We start from the raw sequence: 21,103 nt of genomic DNA on the forward strand, positions 1-21,103 counted from the left end.
GAGTTTGCACATTCTGTGTTGGTGGTTTCCTCTCAGTCCACAGATATGCAGTTTAGATGGATTGGCTATGCTAAATTGCCCATAGTGTCCAGGGGATTGTAGGTTACATGGATTTGCCATGGGAAATGCAAGGTTACAGGGTTAGGGTAAGTGGGTGGGTCTGAGTGGAGTGTTGGTGTGGATCTGTTGGGTCGAATGGCCTGTTTCCACAATGTAGGGATTCCACAGTCGATCATAGAATCGATCTTTGTGTTGAACCCCAAGAGATGGAAGAGATATTCAATGAATACTTTGTGTTAGTTTTTACTGTGGAGAAAGAAATGGAGTCGAGAGAATGCAAAATAAACTTTGATGCTTTAAACACCGTTTGCATTACAGAAGAGGAAGTTCAGGAAGTCTTAGAGTATAAAGGTGGATAAACCTTCAGTACTTCATCTAACGTATCCCAGAACATTGTGAGAAGGGAGGAAAAATATTTGCATCATCTATAACTACAGGTGAAGTGCATGATGACTCGAGGGCGTCTAATGCTGTACCTTTGTTTAAGAAAGGCTGTTAGGAGAAACAGGAGAACTGTAAACACGAGTCTCTTCGGTTGTGGGTAAATTGTTGAAGGTGATTATAAAAGATAGGATTTTCTGAACGTTTAGAAAGGCAAAGATTGATTAGGGATAGTCAGCGTGGTTTTGTGAGAGTAAAATAGTGTCTCTCAAACTTGATTGAGATCTTTGAGGAAGTTACCAAAAAAATTGTTGATTGCAGAGTAGTAGACATTGTTTATTTGGATTTTAGTAAAGTCTTTGACAAGGTTCCGCATGGTAGACTAACTAGTAAAGTTACATCACATGGAATTCAGGGTGAGTTTGCCTACTGGATACATAATTGGCTGTACAGCAGGAGACAGCGAGTAATGTGGAGAGTTGCTTATCAAACTGGAGACCTGTGACCAGCGGTGTTCCACAGGAATTGGTTCTGGTTCTCTTTTGTTTGTCATTTATATAAATGATTTGGATGAGAATATAAAAGACATGGTTAGTAAGTTTGCAGACGACACCAAAATTGGTAGCATAGTAGACAGTGAGGAAGACTTTCTAAAATTACAAAGGGATCTTGATCAAATGGGACAATGGGCTGAAAAATAGCAGATGGAGTTCAATTTGGATAAATGAGAGGTATTGTATTTTGGTACAACAAACAAAGGTAGGGGTTATACACTTAATGATAGGGCCAATGGTAATGTTATAGGACAGAGGGACCTAGGGGTGCAAGTACATAATTCTTTGAAGTTTGCGTGACATATAGACAGAATGGTTAAAAAGATAACAGTGTGGAGCTGGATGAACACAGCAGCATCCTAGCAGCACAAAAGCTGACGTTTCGGGCCTAAGGGTGATAGGCTAGGAATTTTTTCACTGGAGTGTAGGAGGTTGAGAGGCGACCTGATAGAAGCTTTTAAAATAATGGCGGGGGAGGGTATAGATAGAGTTAATGGTAGTTGTCTTTCCCTAGGATGGGGAATTTCAAGACTAGAGGTACATACTTTTAAGGTGAGAGGAGAAATTTAAAAATGACACGAGGCAAATTTTATACTCCAAAGGGTGGTTCATGTGTGGAATGAACTTCCTGAAGAAGTGGTGGATGTGAGTACAATTATATAGTTTAAAAGACATTTGGGCAAGTATATGAACAGGAAGGGTTTGGAAGGATACAAGTCAGGAGCAGGCACATGGGACAAGTTTAGTTTGGGATTATGTTCGACATGGACAGGCTGGATCAAAGGGTCTGCTTCTGTGCTGTATGACTCTATAACACAAACAAAAATATCTTCATATAAAGCTTTATGGTAACCAGATTCTGTGCAAGTGTTGTATTTCACAGGATCCTGTAAAGGCTGTCACTTCCTTTCCATGAGCTTGAATCTATACTTGTCTTGAACAGGATTGCTATTCTATAAAGGAAACTTACTGTAGTAATGAAAATAAAAAAACCTCATCATGATTACAATTTTGCAAGTGAAAGGCTCCAATCTAACTTTCAGATGTAACCATATGTGAGCACAAGAAATAATAACCTCCTGGCCAGACAGGCTGCTGTTCTGTACACTGGCAAGCACGTTTCTTTATTTCCACTCACTCAGTACATGTACAACTGACTGTATCTTAGCACAATTTAGAAGTGACGGTCTTGATTTTAATCTGTATGGAAGATGGCCCAATTCTAAATGCACCAGTCTCCACACTCTTTCTCCCTCCAGCTCTTCATTGAAGGAATAGATCCATAACAGAATAATGGTTGGAAAAATAGAGGTTGAACCCTTTGCCAATGTCTTAGTGACTGGGGCGTTTCCAAGGACTGTCATGGCCGCAGCTTGGAATTTATCTTTCCTTCAGGTAAATGTGTAGTACTAACACAGGCTTTATTTCTTCTCAATTCCCTCATTCCAGTTTGTCACAAGCTGCTCTCGGCCACCACTTCTGGGTTTTGCTTACTTGAAGCCTCCCTTCTCTATTCGCTGTGTGGAGGTGTCAGATGATCAGGTAAGACGTATGCTAATTTCCACTCTTCCTCCGCTCCGCGCCCCCCCACCCCCCAATTTAGCCCCCTGCCTTTAAACACACATACATACACACAAAGAATGAGTGTTATCATACTTGTTCAACTATGCAGGAAGCTATAGCCATGTCTAATAATGCATGTGTGCATGAGGTCATTGGTCACTCTCAGGTACAGAAAGACTGATTTTAGCAACACTATATTGCAGTTTCAGCTGAGATCTATAAATTTGACACAGGACAGCAGGGCAACATTACATCAGAAGCAGCATTTTTGAACAGAGCCCAAAATGTCCTATCTATTTATGGGAAGTCCATGGTTTAGGATTTAGAACCTAGAACAATACAGCGCAGAACAGGCCCTTCTGCCCTCGATGTTGCACTGACCTGTGAACTAATCTAAGTTTCTTCCCCCTACATTATCCCATCATTATCTATATGCTTATCCAAGGACTGTTTAAATGCCCCTAATGTGGCTGAGTTAATTTAATATGTCTTTGTACCTCAGGACACTGGAGATACATTGGGAAGCGTGCTTCGGGGTTTCTTTACCATCCGAAAAAAGGAACCAGGTGGTCGGCTGCCAACCTCTTCCACCTGCTTCAATCTCCTTAAACTACCCAACTACAGTAAAAAGAGCATCCTGCGAGAGAAGCTCCGCTATGCAATCAGTATGAACACTGGATTTGAACTCTCTTAATCACCGATCACAAAGAAATGGGTGTGAATGCACCTTTGTGCTATAAAGGACTGCTGGGATCAGAGAATTCTTGTTGCTCGAAGAAATACAAACAATGGCTCACCAACAGCTAGGAATCATTTGGATATCAAGATCACGATGTGTTTCAGGGTAAAGCCGAGTGGCCAAGGCTTTCAATTCTCTGAAGGGGCATACATTGAAATCCATCATCAACAATAGACCTCTCCAATGAATCAAAATAGAATTGAAACTGACCACCTCCTGTGAAGTGCGGGCTGTTTGATTCGCAGTATCCAAAGTCCAGCTTTATCTCATTGCCTAATATTTAATGTACAGTGTTGAATATTTAAGGGAATTCAATAACACCTGTCTCAAACAAAAAGAATCCAGGATCACACTATAGATTCCCCTAAGGATACTGTGAAGTAATATTGTAGAGTTTTTCACATTTTGCTAATTGTTTACTGTCATATAAAATGTACTGAAAATTACTTTAACAGATGTTGGTCAAAGACCAGGGGGGTGCATAGTCATGAAAGCTGAAAGGGATGGCAGTACTGGAATTAATGTATTTTTTGGTAAAATAGTTTTGGCAATGTTGTTTCTGTCTGGTTCCCTGCATACCTCCTCTGTGACTCAGCCCTCAATCACAGCAGTGACTGGATCAGCCAAACTAACATGCCCCTTATAATTGTGGAATGAGTGTGAATCAATGGAAGTGATCAAGTAACTAATGAACAAACATCTTTTCACAACTCATCCCAGCTTATTTGTGGAAGATATAAATTCTAACATCTGACTTCCTGTTTATACATTAGACTTTTGGAACAATATTGTATTATGTCAGTTTTATTTTTCTTGTTTTGCTAACTTAAATCTGGATGATGTGGAACTCTACAGAGAATGTTGGCAGGTCACTAAATCTCAAGTATTTGAATGCAGAAAGTTAGATTATCTAAATCCCAAGTTTGGATTTTGTTTTAAAACTACCAAGCAACATCTATTATTTATAATTTGTACTAAGTAGTGAAATATTTAATGTAAAAACTTTTTTTAAAAAAAGGCATTTTGATGCACACGGAATTGACAATTGCGTGGTCTTGGGAGATGAGACAGTAATATTACCAAATTATTTTGAATAACAGGTTAGAAAAGTTTGCTGTACAGTTCACTAAGTTATAATTAGCCTGTAAATTTCTTGGGCATTAATTGTATATTATATTTTAAGCAGGTTTATCTATTGATGCTATTAAAAAATCTTACTCCCCAATTTAATTCAGATTGTTTGTTTGTTTCTGAGACTCCAGATTTTAACAATGTTAAATGCAGAGCAAAACTGATAATAGTATTAGGATTAAAATACATGGTCCATAAACTCACATCATACGTGAGGATTACTTACTGTGGTATGAAATAGTGATGTGGTCACAATTTGATTTCTGGTTCTGGGAGACAAACAATTTAAAGATAGTTGACATTTCAAGTAATAGTCATTTTGTGGAAACAACTTTTTGCATTGTAAGGGTCCCCAACACATCAGAAAATTGTGATCAGGGACAATGGGAACTGCAGATGCTGGAGAATCCAAGATAACAAAGTGTGAAGCTGGATGAACACAGCAGGCCAAGCAGCATCTCAGGAACACAAAAGCTGGCGTTTCGGGCCTGGACCCTCTTTCAGAGAGGGGGAGGGAGAGAGGGTTCGGAAATAAATAGGGAGAGGCAGACCGAAGATGGATAGAGGAGAAGATAGGCGGAGAGGAGTGTATGGGGGGGAGGGGATAGGTCAGGCCGGGGAGGACGGACAGGTCAAGGAGGTGGGATGAGGTTAGTAGGTGGGAGGAGGGGATAGTTGAGAGGAAGAACAGGTTAGGGAGGTGGGGACAAGCTGGGCTAGTTTTGGGATGCAGTGGGGGAAGGGGAGATTTTGAAGCTTGTGAAGTCCACATCGATACCATTGGGCTGCAGGATTCCCAAGTGGAATAGGAGTTGCTGTTCCTGCAACCTTTGGGTGGCATCATTATGGCACCGCAGGAGGCCCATGATGGACATGTCGTGATAGGAATGGGAGGGGGAGTTAAAACGGTTCGCGACTGGGAGGTGCAGTTGTTTATTGCGAACTGAGCTGAGGTGTTCTGCAAAGCGGTCCCCAAGCCTCTGCTTGGTTTCCCCAATGTAGAGGAAGCCACACTGGGTACAGTGGATACATTGTCAGATGATGTTCAACTGCACAGGAAGATCATGGAGAATCTATGATTTAAACAGGAACCTAGAGGTGGTGGTTCCTTTCTGCATCCAGCCCACCCTTTTCCTTCCAGGTGGGAAGAGTTATACCATAGCAAGTTACTACAATGTTTCTTGTAGCCTTATACCAATTATTAAGATGGAGAAGGTTCAAAAGATTTACAAGGAAGTTTTCAGAAATACAAGATTTGAGTTACGGATAGGCTGGAACCTTTTTTTCACTGGAGTATAGGAGGTTGAGGGGTATAGATAAGGAGAATGGCAAAGATCTTAACTATCTGGTGGGGGATTTCAAGACTAGGTGGCATTTTTAAGGTGAGAGGAGAAAAATCTTTATAAAAGACATGAGGGGCAACTTTTTTTTCAAAAAAAAAAGTGGTTTGTATGTGAAATGAACTTCCAGAGGAAGTGGGGAATGCAAGTACAATTACACGCATTGAAAAGACATTTAGATAAATGTTTGGAGGGATATGGGCAAGTGCAGGCAGGTGAGACTAGTTTAATTTGGAATAATTGTCAAAGTGGACTGAAGGGTGTGTTTTTGTGCTGTAGGACTGATGCCAGCAAAGCGCATGGGTAGAGAAGGAATTGAATGTTTAAGGTAATAGACAGGGTATCAGTTAAACAGGTTGTTTTGTTTTGGATGGAGGTCTGATTTTGATTTTTTTTATTTATTAATTATGTGTGGAGGACTAAGTACCAAAGTAGTCAATCCCGGTGTTCCCCAAATGGAAATCTTGGATGAACCGCTGCCTACTGAAGACCATGGCACGTAGCATTCAAGTTGGACAACCCAGACCTATGCAGAAAATCCAGATATAACCTGCATAAAGCCATCAGGGATGCCAGGAGGCACTTAGAACATTACAGTGCAGTACGGGCCCTTTGGCCCTCACAGTTGTGGCGACTTGTGAAACCAATCTGAAGCCCATCTAACCTACACTATTCTGTTATCATCCATATATTTATCCAATGACCATTTAATACCCTTAAAGTTGCTGAGTCTACTATTGTTGCAGGCAGGGCATTCCACATCCTTATTACTCTGAGTAAAGAATCTACCTCTGACATCTATCCTATATCTATCACCCCTCAATTTAAAGCAATGTCCCCTCTGGAAGACTTTCCCAATAAGTCAAGTTAATTTTTAAGAGAAATGGGACAAAGACAGGTATACAGTGGTAGGCTGCAGATCAGCCACAATTTAATTGACCAGCAAAGCAAGTTGGAAGGGGCTAAATACCCTAGTTCCTGTTGTGTTCCTCAAAATACAGGAAGATTACTGCTACAGTAAAGAATCACACTGAAAGGGTTAAGAAAGCAATGGCAACTTCTTAATGTGGTGTAAGATTGGAGACCATCCAAGTGATTGTGTTTCTGGCTAACAAATAGCATGGGTGCTTTAGCCATAGCTGACATAAAACAACAATACTCATTTTCAGCAAATTAAAAATAAGGGGTTAATATAGATTAGATCTCCTACAGTGTGGAAACAGGCCCTTCGGCCCAACAAGTCCACACCGCCCCTCGAAACATCCCATTCTCCTATAACCCACACACCCCTGAACACTACAGAAAATTTAGCAAGGCCAATCCACCTAACCTGCACATCTTTGGACCATGGGAGGAAACCGGAGCACCCGGAGGAAACCCGCACAGACAGTCACCCGAGGCTGGAATTGAACCCTTGTCCCTGGTGCTGTGAGGCTACAGTGCTAACCACTGAGCCACCATGCAGTTCTGGGTGCCATACATGAGAAAAGATGTGAAGGCATTAGAAAAGGTGCTGAAAAGATTCATGACGATGGTTCCAAGGGTGACGGCTTCAGCTAAGAAGAATAATTGGAGAATGTAGATAAAAACTGAAAGAACTGCAGATGCTCTACACCAGAAACAAAAACAAAAATTGCTTGAAAAGCTCAGCAGGTCTGGCAGCATCTGTGGAGGGAAATTGAACTTAATATTTTGGATCGACTGACCCTTCCTCAGCAGGTCACTCGACCTGAAATGTAAACTCTGATTTCTGTAATTGGCAAAAAAAGGTATTATGAGAAAATATTTTCATGCAGCAAGTGATTAGGATGCGAAATGCAATATCTGAGAATGGGACAGAGACAGGTTCAATTGAAGCAAGCAAAGGGGAATTAGGAAGTTACCTAAAAAGATTGCATAAGGTTATGGGGAAGAGCGAGGAATAGAATTTCATGAATTGGTTATTTGGAGGGTCTAAAGAATGTAATAGTAGAGCATTTAGAAACATAAAATATAATCAGGTACGGTCAGTGTGGCATCATGAAAAGAAAATCATGCCTGAAAAGTTTCTTAGGATTCTTTTGAGGCAAGAAGTGTGATGTATAAAAGGAAAACCAGTATATTTTATATATTTGGATTTCCAAAGGCATTTGATAAGGTACTGCACAAAAAGCTACTTAATAAGAAGGAACTTGGATAGAGGATTGAGTAACTAATGGAAGTCAGGAAATTGAGATAAAGTAGGCATTTTCAGTAGCGTTACAGAGATCAATCTGCAACCACAATTATTTGCAATATATATTAATGATTTTGACGAGGGAAGTAAATGTACTATCAACAAGTTGGCAGATGATGCAAAAGTGACAGTGTAATTAAGTCGTGTGGATGACACAAGGAAGGGAAAATAGACAAGTTAAGTGAGTGGGCAAAAACTTGGCAGATGGAACATAACTTGAGAAAACAAAGTGTAGGGTTAATGAACACAGCAGGCCAAGCAGCTTCCAGGCCCGAAATGTCAGCTTTTGTGCTCCTAAAATGCTGCTCGGCCTGCTGTGTTCATCCAGCTCTACACTTTGTTATCTTGGATTCTCTAGCATCTGCAGTTCCTATTATCTCTGATATAATTTGGAAAAATGTGGGGTTTTGCACTTACTGATACTCCAGAAGATACTGAAAAAGCTGCAGCACAGTAGAATTTGGGAGTGCTCTTGCATGAATCTTGGAAAGCCAGCAAACAAGTTCAGCACAGACAGCATGGTGGCTCAGTGATTAGCACTGCTACCCTGATTTCTTCAAATAACCAATTAAAACATGTAATTTTTGGCCCACTCAGTGCAACACAAATAATTCATAGGAAATAAAGCTTTATAGGATGAATTCAGAGATGAAGTGATGCAAAGATATCTTTGACAAAATCAGAAAAATCATTAGTCAGCGACATTAATTACTGTAGGAAATAGTATCTAGAATATCTGCAAAAATAAAAACTGTAAAGCAGCTGAATAAGCAACATAGCTGTCATCTGGCTTTCTTTCAGATGCAAATGGGTCTAATGTGTTTCCTAGCCTTTTCTGTTTTTAAATCAGATCAATATTTATTTAAAGAAAAAGCACCTCTGCATTATGGAACAGAAAATGGAATTCCTAATTTTAATACCTCATTTCATACATGTTAGGAGAGCAAACATTTGATGGGCCAAACAGTGAAAAGAATGGTCCTAGGTGTTCCTGCCTCATGAAACTTCTGGAAGTAAGTCATTTTCTCTGCTTGTTTGATAGTTAGGCAGAAGGAACAGAAAAATTAAAAAGACACCTTTTTGGGAAAAGACAAATAAATACAGTTCTTCTCAGAAGACAGCTGCAGTCAATCTATTTCATTAATAGATTGGAAGTTTCCTCCGCTGAGTGTCCAGATCATCCAAAGGCAGGATTTGGAGCCCCAGAGCATACAGTATAGCACTTGGAATGGATCCATTTTGTCCAAGACATTATTGATACATACGAGGCCAGGATCATTAACTGTACTTGGCTTTCCATTAAATGGTTTGTCCATCTAGAAGCACAGACTCAAAGAGAGCTCAGTGTTTTCAGGTATTTTTAAAGTGACCTGTTCAGACAGGTTATAATGCAATTCTGAAGCAGGTAGGACTTGACCCCAGGCCCAGAGATAGGGACATAATCACCATGCCGCAAGTGTGAGATAGACAACTGAGCAATTAAAAATATACATGCTGTTAACAAAAAAAAATCACTTTTTGCCATCAGCTGCCATGAGAAGTTAAAGAGCAAACACCAACTTCATTCTACAAGAGAAGCAATGCAATGTCAGGTAAACAGTATAGCAACAATTGACTGAAATTCAAAAGACAGCACTGCTATTAATACAAGAATTTAAAAATATAAGCTAAAATAACTCATAAATCAGTTGACAAAGGGATCACCCATCTTCATTTCAGGTGGACATTAGGGTGACATCGACCTAGTTTGCATATGGTCTCCTGTAAATTTGCTCCCTTTTCCCTTCTTTCATAGCAGCATACCTTGCCAACGTGAACAGGTAATCACTTAGCCTATGAGGAAAAAGGAAAATCAGAGGTTCATAACCATTGTAAAGTATTAAAGATCAAAAAAGGTACAAATCTGGGACCAAGGACAGATCATTGTAGGCAAATACGATGATTGAACCACTTTCTAAACTTTACCTAAGTAGGTGCTTTCTTGAATTTCTTGAGGGGTAGCATAGAGGCTCAGTGGTTAGCCACTGCCACACAATGCCCAGGACCTGAGTTAGATTCCAGTGTTGGGTGACTGTGGAGTTTGCAGATTCTCCCCTTATCTGCGTGCTCCATTTTCCTCCCAGAGTTCAAAGGTTTACAGACTCAGTGGAATGGCATGTTAAATTGCCCATTGTGTCTAGGGCAGGAAATGCAGGAATAAAATAGGGAGGGGGTGGGTCTGTGTGGGATGCTCTTTGGAGAATCAGTGTAGATTTGACAGGCCAAGTGATCTGCTTCCACACTGTTGGGATTATATGAATTGACTTTGTTTTTAAATTTGATAATATCCCACATATTTGATCTCCTCTAGAAAATCCTATTATCCTCCAGGTTACTGAATAAGCAACCATACTACTATTTCATGCCAGACAACTTCACTACTGCTGTGCTGTCCATATTCTCAGCCAATGCCCGCACACGTCAAGTAGGACAACACAGTAATTGATAGCTAGCATATAAAGAACCCAAATAAAATGCTTCTGCTGCCTAGCTTACAACAGGTAGATGAAATACTCAATTGAAAGGATCACAAGACATTCTCGAGACCAAAATGTTTTTAACAAAGAAAGTCTCCTGAAAATGACAGGCACCTTTGCTCAGACAGCCACTAATTTGGGAAGAGAAATTCACACCTTGGTTAAATTATGTGCTGAGCACTTTAAAACAATCTTTACTCTGCAACTGCTTTGGAATCCCTGGAAATTTTATACTGACTGAGTGATAAAAGTCTTTCACTGTTCATTACCATCCCGAGTATAAAATACAATGAAGCCCAATTTCCTCATTCTCCCCTCACTACTGACCCCTCCCCCATACCCAACATTATTGCTCGGGAGCCACTCATCTTGTGCAGTATTGCTTAATGTAAATATCTGCCTTTCCTGATGTTTATTTACTAGTCCAGTGCAACTCAAATAGCCTAGCTTCACATTAACAATTTCAATAAAACTAATTTACCTGTTGAGGTATCTTGCAGCATTCTGGTCAGCTTCTCCAGCTTGGACAATGCGGAACATGCTGGTAAAGGCAAATGCATAGGTAAACACTGTTTAGCGTGAACTCCATTAGAACAAGATCTTAAAATGGGTTTGCTTTATTAAATTTGGAATTTCTGACAGGAGTCCCTTTATTTTTACCCCACATTCATCTGATTGGCCCGAAGATAAAAGCCAAGTAGATGCATCACCTCATAGTTCAGTATTGAGTATTCATGGTCAACTATGATGTGTCTATAGTGATACCAATTGTGATTATTAAATTTCACAAAGCATTAAACCTGGTCTCTTTCCAAAGCAAATCTCAATATCACTATTTGTTAGCCAGAATGGAACTGCCCCATGCATGCAGGTTTTATATAATAATAGCAGTGCCTCCATGATGTACAAGCTGGTCCCTTTGGTCCCTCCTCCTGGTTTTGTCACTGACATCCAGAAAACATTGGTTCACCTCTTCTGGGACAAAAAGATGCACTGGGTCACGGCACAGGTTCTGAGTCTGCCTATTGAGGAGGGTGGTCATTCACATCCAGGTGGCGACTTTCTGCCTTCAGGCCTTGCAGCAATGCCTTTATGTTGAGCATCCTCCTAGGTGGTTTGGCCTGGCGATGTATTTTTTCTGCCAGGTGCGTAACCTCAACTACAACGCAGCTCCTATTTATCAACCATGACAGTTTGCAGGTCGCTCTCAGGACACTGCCTGTCTTTTACCAGGTCCTGATCACTGTCTGGGACAATGTCGACTAGTGCTGAGCTACCCTCTCCATCAGGAGTAGCAGTTATCAGAGAGCCGTTGCACAGGAATCTGCACCTCCATGACTGCGGGTTTGATGAACTGGTGGAAGGGAGAGCCGTGGCTGCAAGGTGATTGCAGTCGGGACTTGCTGGGTGGCAGGGGCCTGGGCTTGATGCTGCCACAGGAACTGGCATGCAGGGCGCTGGTAGACATCCAGCTCACAACCACTGCCACCCAATGCCTTAAAACAGCAGAGTTTGCACCCGACATTGTGCACCAGTTGGAGGATGCTCAGGTGTGGGGTGCAATTCTGCGTATCCCTGCTTGGACAGAATTGGCCCCAAGATCCCACACCTCCCCTGGGAGCCTGTGCCCCACAACCTGAGCGCCTGTGGCATTTGTGTTACACATCTTTTAAATAAGTAAAACGGTGGGCCTTGTATAGACTGCTGCTGCACACCATCCACCTCTTCTCCCTTGTCCACACCCTGACATGCCTTGGTGTGCCCATTTGCCACTGAGCAGTGGAGAGCCCCAGCGGAGGGCTCTCCACACAGGAGTCCTCCCTCTTTCCCTCCGGGGTCTGGGGTGACGGGTGCTGCACACAGCAGTCCCTTGTAACCACAGAATGTAGTGGATCACAGACTCTCATCCCAACTGTTTGTTCTATGGTGCTATGGAGTCCATGGACCCAGTGTATATTGGGTGTGGGCATGTGCAACCCCTTTTTAGTGATCTGAAGAATCTTCTTGTGTGTTTTTGGTTGCACTTCAGCCCCATGTTCCTGACCTTTGGGCACCCAGTGCAGAAGGCGATCAAGTTGGAGAATCTCAATGGTCAGGCTCAGGAGCAGACCATAAACAGGTGCAGGCAGTGGGCCATGGAGGGGGTCATTACAGACAATTGCCTGCCCCTCTTCCGCAGCTACGTTCAAGTCCAGGTGTCCCCGGAGAAGGAGCATGTAGTGTCCGCCAACACTCTCAAAGTCTTTAGGGAGAGGTGGGCTCCAAGGGGAGTGAAAAGCTTTATTTCCCCCTCAAACTATTTTGATTTGATTAGTACCCTTCACTCATCCACACAGGCATTGCTCGTTATGGGGCCGTTTGACTCTGGTTTTTGGCCACGAGTGTTTTTCCTGGTAGTGGAATATTAATAAAGTTATTCACACAACTGTTTTTTTTCTACTGTCTTACATTCTCCCCTCCAACAGCACCCCCCCACCGGGGGCGCGCGCGCGCGCACACACACACACACACACAGCTTCTTTTGCCCTGTATGACAGTATAAAACCATAAATTAAAATCTCCTCAGAAAACAAAAATGCTGACCATTATGCAATAATTACATCCAGGCCTTTTTTTCAATTACATTCTGTTTATCAGCAGTAATTTGACTAAACACAAAATAATTGTAAGTGACACTGATGCAACACTGCTGGACTGGCAGTGAAACAAAGATGCTGTTCAGTAACTTACCTCCTCTCTGCCCTGCGACAAATTGCTCGTGCCAGATGCAAGCTTGCACTGCATTTTCCACCTGACTGCAAAAGGAAAAGCAAGTTTTGTTGCAGCTTTTCTTCAGCAGAGGACAAGATATCAACAATACACACGAAGTCAGCGGGTGTTACAGCATCACTTGTTAACACAATGAATGCATTTGCCAAAGGAGGAGGACAACTTACAAATGTAACACCTATTCTTGGTCAAGCCATCAAGGATACAGATTCTTCAGTTGATAAATAAGGATGCAAAAATAGAATCTGAGCTGAATAAATATATTTCAGTTTGAAATAAGATCATGAAATACAACTTTGAAGTATGAACTTTTTAAAGTAATTTCCTTGTCAACTTTCAGTGGTTTCTTTAACAGCAGTCTGACGTACAATTCACATGAAACTTCAAAACTATGCTCTTTTTCACTGTTTTTAAAGACAGAAAATCCACAAATGTGGATTTCCCCACGCAAGTTGGGTGGGAATAAGTGAAAGGAAGAAAGAAATCATTTTCTACCAGGCCTGTGCAAGCATTCTGTTTGCATCTTGAAAGAGAATTCTCCGTGAGTTATATCAGGTCCCAAAGACACCTTCCTGATGACAACCATACAGGGTGTACATAATTACACTGACACACTTATGGCCTGATACAGTGTTTGCTGTTACTGGGAAATTAATCCAGGTATGTAAAACTCCATTGATGAGATTGTAGGGAACTCTTGGAACTGCCTGGTTCTACAGGCTACATGAACCAACAGGAAAATACAAATCTTAAATTTAGTGCGTGACAAGTATAACCAAAGTAGAAATAGATTTTCAGTATTATACTCACAACCCACAGTCCAGTTTGCGAGATACCTTAAGGCAACAACAACCTTCTACAAACCTGAATTTGTACCTTGATGTGTCATGGAAAGTAGGATTCAATAGTACATATGGCAGAAGAGAATCATATGATAAACGTACTGGTAAGATGAAATTTGAGAGAGGCGGGAGCTGCTTTGTATATTGATCAATCCACTTCTCCAGTTCAATCACTGGCTTTTCACTAAATGCTGTTCTCTCTAAAGCAAACACAAAAGACAAATCAACATTTTTATGTACATTAAAAATATACGTTGTGTGTATATTTATGCTTTATATAATCTATGAAATAATCCCAGTTACCAGTGGCTCACTGATGTACAAGCATGCATTATGGAAACATGGTGCAAGACTGACTGACCACCAATGGCGTGTTCCAAAGCTCAACTCTCTACAATAGGGATTTCACTCTGTTCTCGCCCCATCTTGTGACATCGGCAACATTAGCCTACCTCTTGACACTTGAGTTCTTTGAGGTAACAATACCACATGGAAGGACTGGCATTCTTGTGACTCCCACTAAGAACACTTCCAATTTTAGCCAGGCACCTGGCAATAGTGAATATTTTTTATTTTTTAAATGAAGAGAAGGAAATGTTGCAGATGGAGTGAGTGAACTCAAGCTGCCCTCAAGTGCTGCTGATTCAGGACTGCAGAAGTCAATTTTCAGCAAGAGATAGTAGGAACTGCCGAAGCTGGAGTCTGAGATAACAAGGTGTAGAGCTGGATGAATACAGCAGGCCAGGCAGCATCAGAAGAGCAGGAAAGCTGGCGTTTTTGGTCTGGACCCTACTTTAGAAAAATCACATGTTTCTGAAGAAGGGTCCAGACCCGAAACATCAGCTTTCCTGCTCCTCTGACGCTGACTGGCCTGAAATTTTCAGCAAGGACAGCCTGTTCACTACCAATCAGATAGTCTGCAGCTGAGGAAAAAGAGGATGCAAAGGAAAAACAGAGGTTCTACAGGACCAGAAAGTTAAAATTACATCAGCCTTAATTGATTTCCTTTAAATTCCTTACTAAGATGGCTCTCTCGTGCAGAAGAAATGGGAGTAGCTACGTTGGATCCAACATCCTGCAACACACACTGGATCTGTGAAACAAGCCAAACAAGACTCAATATTTAATACAGCCACAGAACACAGGCAAGTTCCCGAAATAAGTGACAGAGGGGATTGTGCCTATCTTAAGATGTTCTTCCTTGTTATACACAAATTAGAAACATGTATTAGTCACGAGTTCAATAACATTGACTTAAATTTATTTATTGATGTAAATAGCCTTCACTTTAATAATTTAATATGAAGCAGTCTTTCAATATATGGTTTAACAATGGAAATTATTTGTGATCAGAACTGGATTGAGTGTCTTTGCAACCCATGCCTCAGTCTTTCAAAAGATGGACTGTAAACCTTTGAGAGATGAGGTCAGGTACAAATTATCAAGCTGTTCTTATTTAAGAGACAACTAAATACTTCTCTTTCAAAAGGAAGACAAAATGAAGCTAGCTGGGTGAGTAAATTTGATATTATTTTTATCTTCGGTTTTTGAACTTCAGGGATCTAAGTGCTTACATCTTCGTAACTCCTTGTCAAGACTCATCCCTGGCAGGGAATTAAAACTCAACTGGTTCCCCATGTTGCTTCGATATTTCCCTTGACCTGCACAGGCCATCTGACTTTTCCCTTCCAGACTTCTGTTTCTCTTACAGGTGCAAGTCATTGCCCTATATCCAGATAGGGGTCTAGAGGTCCACAAAGTAGCCAGGAAGAAACAAAAAAAATCGACTTAGGAGAGCTAGAAGAGGGTATGAGAAAACCTATGGGAAAACCCCAAGGCTTCCTTTCCTTATGTGAGAAACAAGAGAATGGCCAGAGGGAGGGTAGGGCCAATCAAGGACAGTGGAGGAAACTTATGTACGGAGTCAGAGGAGGTAGAAGAGGTCCTAAAATGAATACTTCACTTCAGTATTCACCAGTGAGAAGGAACTTGACGTTTGTGAGGACAGCATGAAACAGGCAGATATGCTCGAACAGGTTGCTGTTAGAAAGGAGGATGTGCTAAATTTTTTGAAAAACATGAAGATAGATAAGTCCCCTGGGCTAGACAGGATATACCCAAGTTACTCAATAGAGGATACAAGATGATGAGAGGCATAGATAGAGTGGATAGTCAGAGACTTTCGCCCAGGGTGGAAATGACTATTACCAGGGGGCATAATTTTAAGGTGATTGGAGGATGGTATACAGGAAATGTCAGAGGTAGGTTCTTCACAGAGTGGTGGGAGAGTGGAATGCACTGCCGGCAGTGGTGGTGGACTCAGATACTTTAGAGACTTTTAAACAACTCTTGGATAGGCACATGGAGGATAGTAAAACATAAGGTATGCAGGGTAGATTGAACTTAGCAGGATAATAGGTTGGCCCAACATCGTGGACCGAAGGGCCTGTACTGTTCTTTGTATTACAACTATGCCACCCTTCCCTCTTTTTCCTTAAATAAGGATTCCCACCATCATAGTTAACAGGACACCTGGCTGCATCCATTACAATTCCTGCAGTCTGCTTTCCACAATTACCCTCCTGCCCAGTGCCACAATAGTGCTCCCTTATTTTTACCTTATACCTCATTAGCAGCTACATTAAAAGGTTTATCTACTGCCATACCTAACACCTTTAGCGGAATGACAGTAACCATATCTTCTTTTCTACTTTCAGTATTCCTAACGGATTGTTTCCTCCATAAGCCCCTAACTCATGTGTCAATCACCCATAATGCCTGGGAAGGTGCTCTGTGGAGGGGGTAAGAATAGAAGAAGCAACTTTTATCTTCTCTCTTTGCAGTACCTCATCCCAAAGACTTCTTGCAGGTGAAACAGCAATGTATTTGTATATCTTTCAATTCTGTATTCTGCATTTACTGATCATGATGTAGGCTCCTCTACAGTGGGGAAAGTTAACACAAAATGGACTATTGTTTTGCTGAATACTTCTGATCTGCCCCACAAGCTTCACATTACCTGTACTCAGCCTCATACAAATGCTCCCAAAGGTCAATGTAATATTGAGAAAATGCATCTCATACAGCAATTAAGGTGTTTTACAGGTTTTCAGACTCAACACCAAGTTCAATAATTTCAAATCATAACTGCTACCCATTAATAGGTTCCACTATTGCACTTCCTCTAGAACATTTGTTCCTTTACTCATTCCATTACCATTCTCTATTGTCTTGAACCATCATTCCTTATCCATTAAATCTCTCCTGACTTCCACATCACAGGCCTTTCAATTTGTTCTTTCTTCCACTCCTAACCACCGAACTTGTTTAAAACAAAATGGAAATAAATGGCTTTAGAAAAAGGCAGTCAAGTCGGAAACTCACCCTGGGGTCAAACATGACACCAGACTGCAAACTGTCTGGTAGTAAGAATCAAGGTCAGCTTTTTGTTTACTTTCAATTAAATGAACACAGAGGCCAATACTGTTGCAAGTCCTGCCTGCTTATTTGCTAGATTAGCTCTGAACTACAACTTTCCAGACACCCAAGCACCAGATCATGTTGCATATTTCATATTAAGTCATTAGGAAAAAAATCAAAATGAAATACCTTTAAAATCACTTAAATTTTCCAGGTCAAATTTAAGAGAATTTTTAAAAAGAATTTAAGTTTGACTCAAGTTGAATACTAAGTTATCTAATTATGACTGAAAATGTAAATTTTGGTTTTACTAAACTCTTTTACAAATGAAAACATTTCTGAATTCGGAGTCCTAAATATTTTTGAAGACAATCTCCAGCCTGCCACAACAAATTGAACTGTTTTATAGCACCCCAAGGTACATCAATATTCTTAACATATACTGCACCAGAGACTACATAAACTGAGATTGTGCTTACAGAAGTGAAACTAATGAGAAGAATTTTTAAAATAAATGAGGGATTTGATTTGGAGTAAATAAGATCAAACTGCCTCCAATGGCAGGGGTTTCGTAAATTTGAGGGAGCTTGGAAACTGGAGGTCCTCTGCTCATCTAACCAGAGCATCTCTGGCTAGATGAATATTTGTCGCCTAACCCTAATTGTTCTTGAAGTGGACTGTTAAGGTCATTTTTGAGGATATGTGAGAGTCACATCGGTGGGAGTGTAGAATCACAAGGATGCCAGAGTAGGTAAGGATATGTTCCTTAAAAGGAAATTAGAGATACAGATGTTTTATGTTATGACAATTTACAATGGTTTCCAGGTTGACTTTACACCAATTCAGTTCCATCTGTTAAAATGAATTTTGAATTCATTTCTGACATGTTGGAATTAGAACACAGCATTAGCCTGGGTCTCTGACTTGCTAGTTCAATGAAAAAAAAACACTAACCACTTGCCCCTTTCAGAATCTTAAATCTAATCCATCATTTAATTATATCATGGTTGTTCTGAACTGTACCTTAACTCCATTCGACTACCTTGATTCGATATTCCTTGGCAAGCGTTAAGTTACAAATAGAAAATAAGCTAGCATCTATTGGTTTTATTTTTAAGGAGTTTTCACACATACACCCAGTGATGTGTACTTCATTTCTGAATGGTCCAGCTCTGTTTTAAGGTTATGTATCCTTGTTGTAGTTTCCTTAACCAGCAAAGAAAGATTTTCTCAGTCTTCCCAACCATTTTCTTTCAAAATTCTATAAAAACATCACATAAATTTACCTATTAACCTTCTATATCGTAAGGGACACAAGTGTATTTAGGTTATGAGAAACTATATCATTCTTGGAGGTGTGGTAACATAGCAGTGAATCTATCCTGTACTCCTTCAAGGGCTATTTTGTGTCCAGAATCATATTGTAGATCAAAAATAACCAGGAAAGTGAGACAATTCTTTCAAAGACTGATGCAGGCATAGTAGGACAAGCAGCAACCTCTGGGCTATATAATTTAATGATTCACCATACCTTGTAAAGTTCCTCCTCAAACTCAAAACCTTGCTCCAGGCAGAATTCAACTGCCAGCCTGAAAGAAACAACAGACAGCTTGCAGACACCATAAAACAAGAGGGGGGGAAAAAATGTCTAGTACAAAGTTTTCCCTCGATCACTCCCTAAGAATATTGTCCTAAATACTAATCAAATTTTGGCTAAAATCCAAAATCCTAGCAACGAAAGAACAGTATCTCAGAGTTTTTTGGGCAAAGCGTGACATTTGTGCAGTGATTCTCGCTACATGACTGAGTGAATTTTCTTAACAACCTCACCACAGTAACTGACATTTCAGCCCTCGCAGCAAGACTCGTGTCCAGTTTCTACGCACCCCCCCTCCCCCGCCACCTTTACCAAATGCTGTTCCCAGAGTAACTTGCTATACAGCAGAGGTCCTCCTTAAGAAAAGCAGCCCTCCCAGCCGCACAACCTTCCAAAGCCTGCCAAGCAGTTGCAGCAGTGTTGCCATCTGGAAGCTGTGCAAGGAGTGAGGAGAGATGGCAGAGAAGGGGAGGCTGAATCCATGATTCTCTGAGAGGGGCTTGGAGATCCTTACGGATGGGGGCTAGAGAGGAGTCATCTCCCTACAGGATTGGCAGAGGAGCCCCATCATCATACCTTGCTAGCATGGTTGGAGATTGTCCATTTCTAGAGTATGGAGCACTGGGCAGTAAATCAAGATGATCAATAATTTTCACCCCAACAGTACAAATGCAATGTTATGCGCTATACTGCCCCACTTAACTGTGCCACAGCATCCATTTCCCACTAATGCTTATGGTCTAACACCTTCTTTGTTGCATGAAACACCGTTCCTCTTACTGTCATCACCATGCCCCGCTTCCCACATGATTAACCATGTATGCCCTCTATGCTTCTGCTTCATTCTCTGGAAACACTAACAAATTTTCCCCATATTCACTAATCCTAATAGCTATGCTACCTATTTGCATCTCACTCACTTAGCCCTCTCAGATTAGGTTAGATTCCCTACAGTGTGGAAACAGTCCCTTCGGCCCAACAAGTCCACACTTCCACTTGAAGGATCCCACCCAGACCCAACCCCTGTAACCCACACACCCCTGAACACTACAGGTAATTTAGCATGGCCAATCCACCTAGCCTGCACATCTTTGGACTGTGGGAGGAAACCAGAACATCCGGAGGAAACCCACACAGACACGTGGAGAATGTGTAAACTCCACACAGACAGTCACCCGAGACCGGAATCGAACTCAGATCCCTGGTGCTGTGAGGCTGCAGTGCTAACCACTGAGCCACCGTGCCACCCAAATGCCATTACAAAAGACATCCCATAACAGGGTGAAGTGACATAGGATAGGTGGCACTAGCAGTAGAGATGAGAATTTTCCAGTGAATTCTTATAGAGGCACACAGGCAGTTCCAGATGTGTGAGGAACAACCAACCTAGGTCACTAGCAGTTGGAGGACTGCCGGAGACTAGGTGCCTATTGAGCCCCCAGCAGAGATGGCCCAATGGTCTTGGCAATGAGGGACCTTTGCACAGGGAGGAGCAGCAGAGGCAGGCAGACATACAAGAGGCACTGACCTCTATGGTCAGAAGCTGGAGCAATGTGCCATTCCCTCGGTGTACTGCCTGTCATTACCAAGACTCTTTAGCAGTGCAGCCAGTCCTGAGACTGTCTATCTCCATGTAGAGGGTGGCAGCTGCCATGGACAGACGGGCAGGCTCAGCACCATCAGGGGCTGCTGGAGAGTCCCAATACCCACCCTTCATGTCCCCAATCCATGGTCGTCAGGACCAAGAGCATGGCAAACGTGAGACAAGGAGCTTCAAATCTGGTCCACGTACCCTTTTTCAAAAGGAGACAGGGTAGTGCCAGAAGGCAGCAGCTGGAGGAGGAGTGATGACTGGGAAACTCATGTAAATATTTTGTTCAGCATATATGATGTTCATTGTTTGTATGAAAATAGCTGTCAAGCTGAAACTTTGGTTTTCAAACAATGTTATGTCAATATTTATTATATTTCATAAA

At 41.4% G+C, this 21,103-nt stretch overlaps 2 protein-coding genes across 6 annotated transcripts in view; one reads left to right on the plus strand and one right to left on the minus strand.

Annotated features, from left to right (window-relative positions):
- ube3b (ubiquitin protein ligase E3B) overlaps positions 1-4,514 on the plus strand; it is a 57,462-nt gene extending 52,948 nt beyond the window's left edge. For all 5 annotated transcript variants that reach the window (XM_048555858.2, XM_048555857.2, XM_048555856.2 and 2 more), the window contains 2 exons: positions 2,445-2,537; positions 3,061-4,514. In XM_048555858.2, coding sequence (XP_048411815.1) covers positions 2,445-2,537; positions 3,061-3,252 — 285 coding nt within the window. In that variant the 3' untranslated portion in view covers positions 3,253-4,514. The remainder of the gene's footprint in view (positions 1-2,444; positions 2,538-3,060) is intronic.
- The window catches only part of mmab (metabolism of cobalamin associated B), a 35,023-nt gene continuing 14,684 nt past the window's right edge, over positions 765-21,103 (minus strand). The window contains exons 4-9 of the mRNA XM_048556600.2: positions 19,062-19,119; positions 15,131-15,203; positions 14,213-14,310; positions 13,230-13,294; positions 10,981-11,040; positions 765-9,816 (exon numbers count right to left, since the gene is read on the minus strand). Coding sequence (XP_048412557.2) covers positions 9,726-9,816; positions 10,981-11,040; positions 13,230-13,294; positions 14,213-14,310; positions 15,131-15,203; positions 19,062-19,119 — 445 coding nt within the window. The 3' untranslated portion in view covers positions 765-9,725. The remainder of the gene's footprint in view (positions 9,817-10,980; positions 11,041-13,229; positions 13,295-14,212; positions 14,311-15,130; positions 15,204-19,061; positions 19,120-21,103) is intronic.

This window comes from Stegostoma tigrinum, chromosome 26, assembly GCF_030684315.1.
Source record: "Stegostoma tigrinum isolate sSteTig4 chromosome 26, sSteTig4.hap1, whole genome shotgun sequence".
Lineage (NCBI taxonomy): Eukaryota > Metazoa > Chordata > Chondrichthyes > Orectolobiformes > Stegostomatidae > Stegostoma > Stegostoma tigrinum.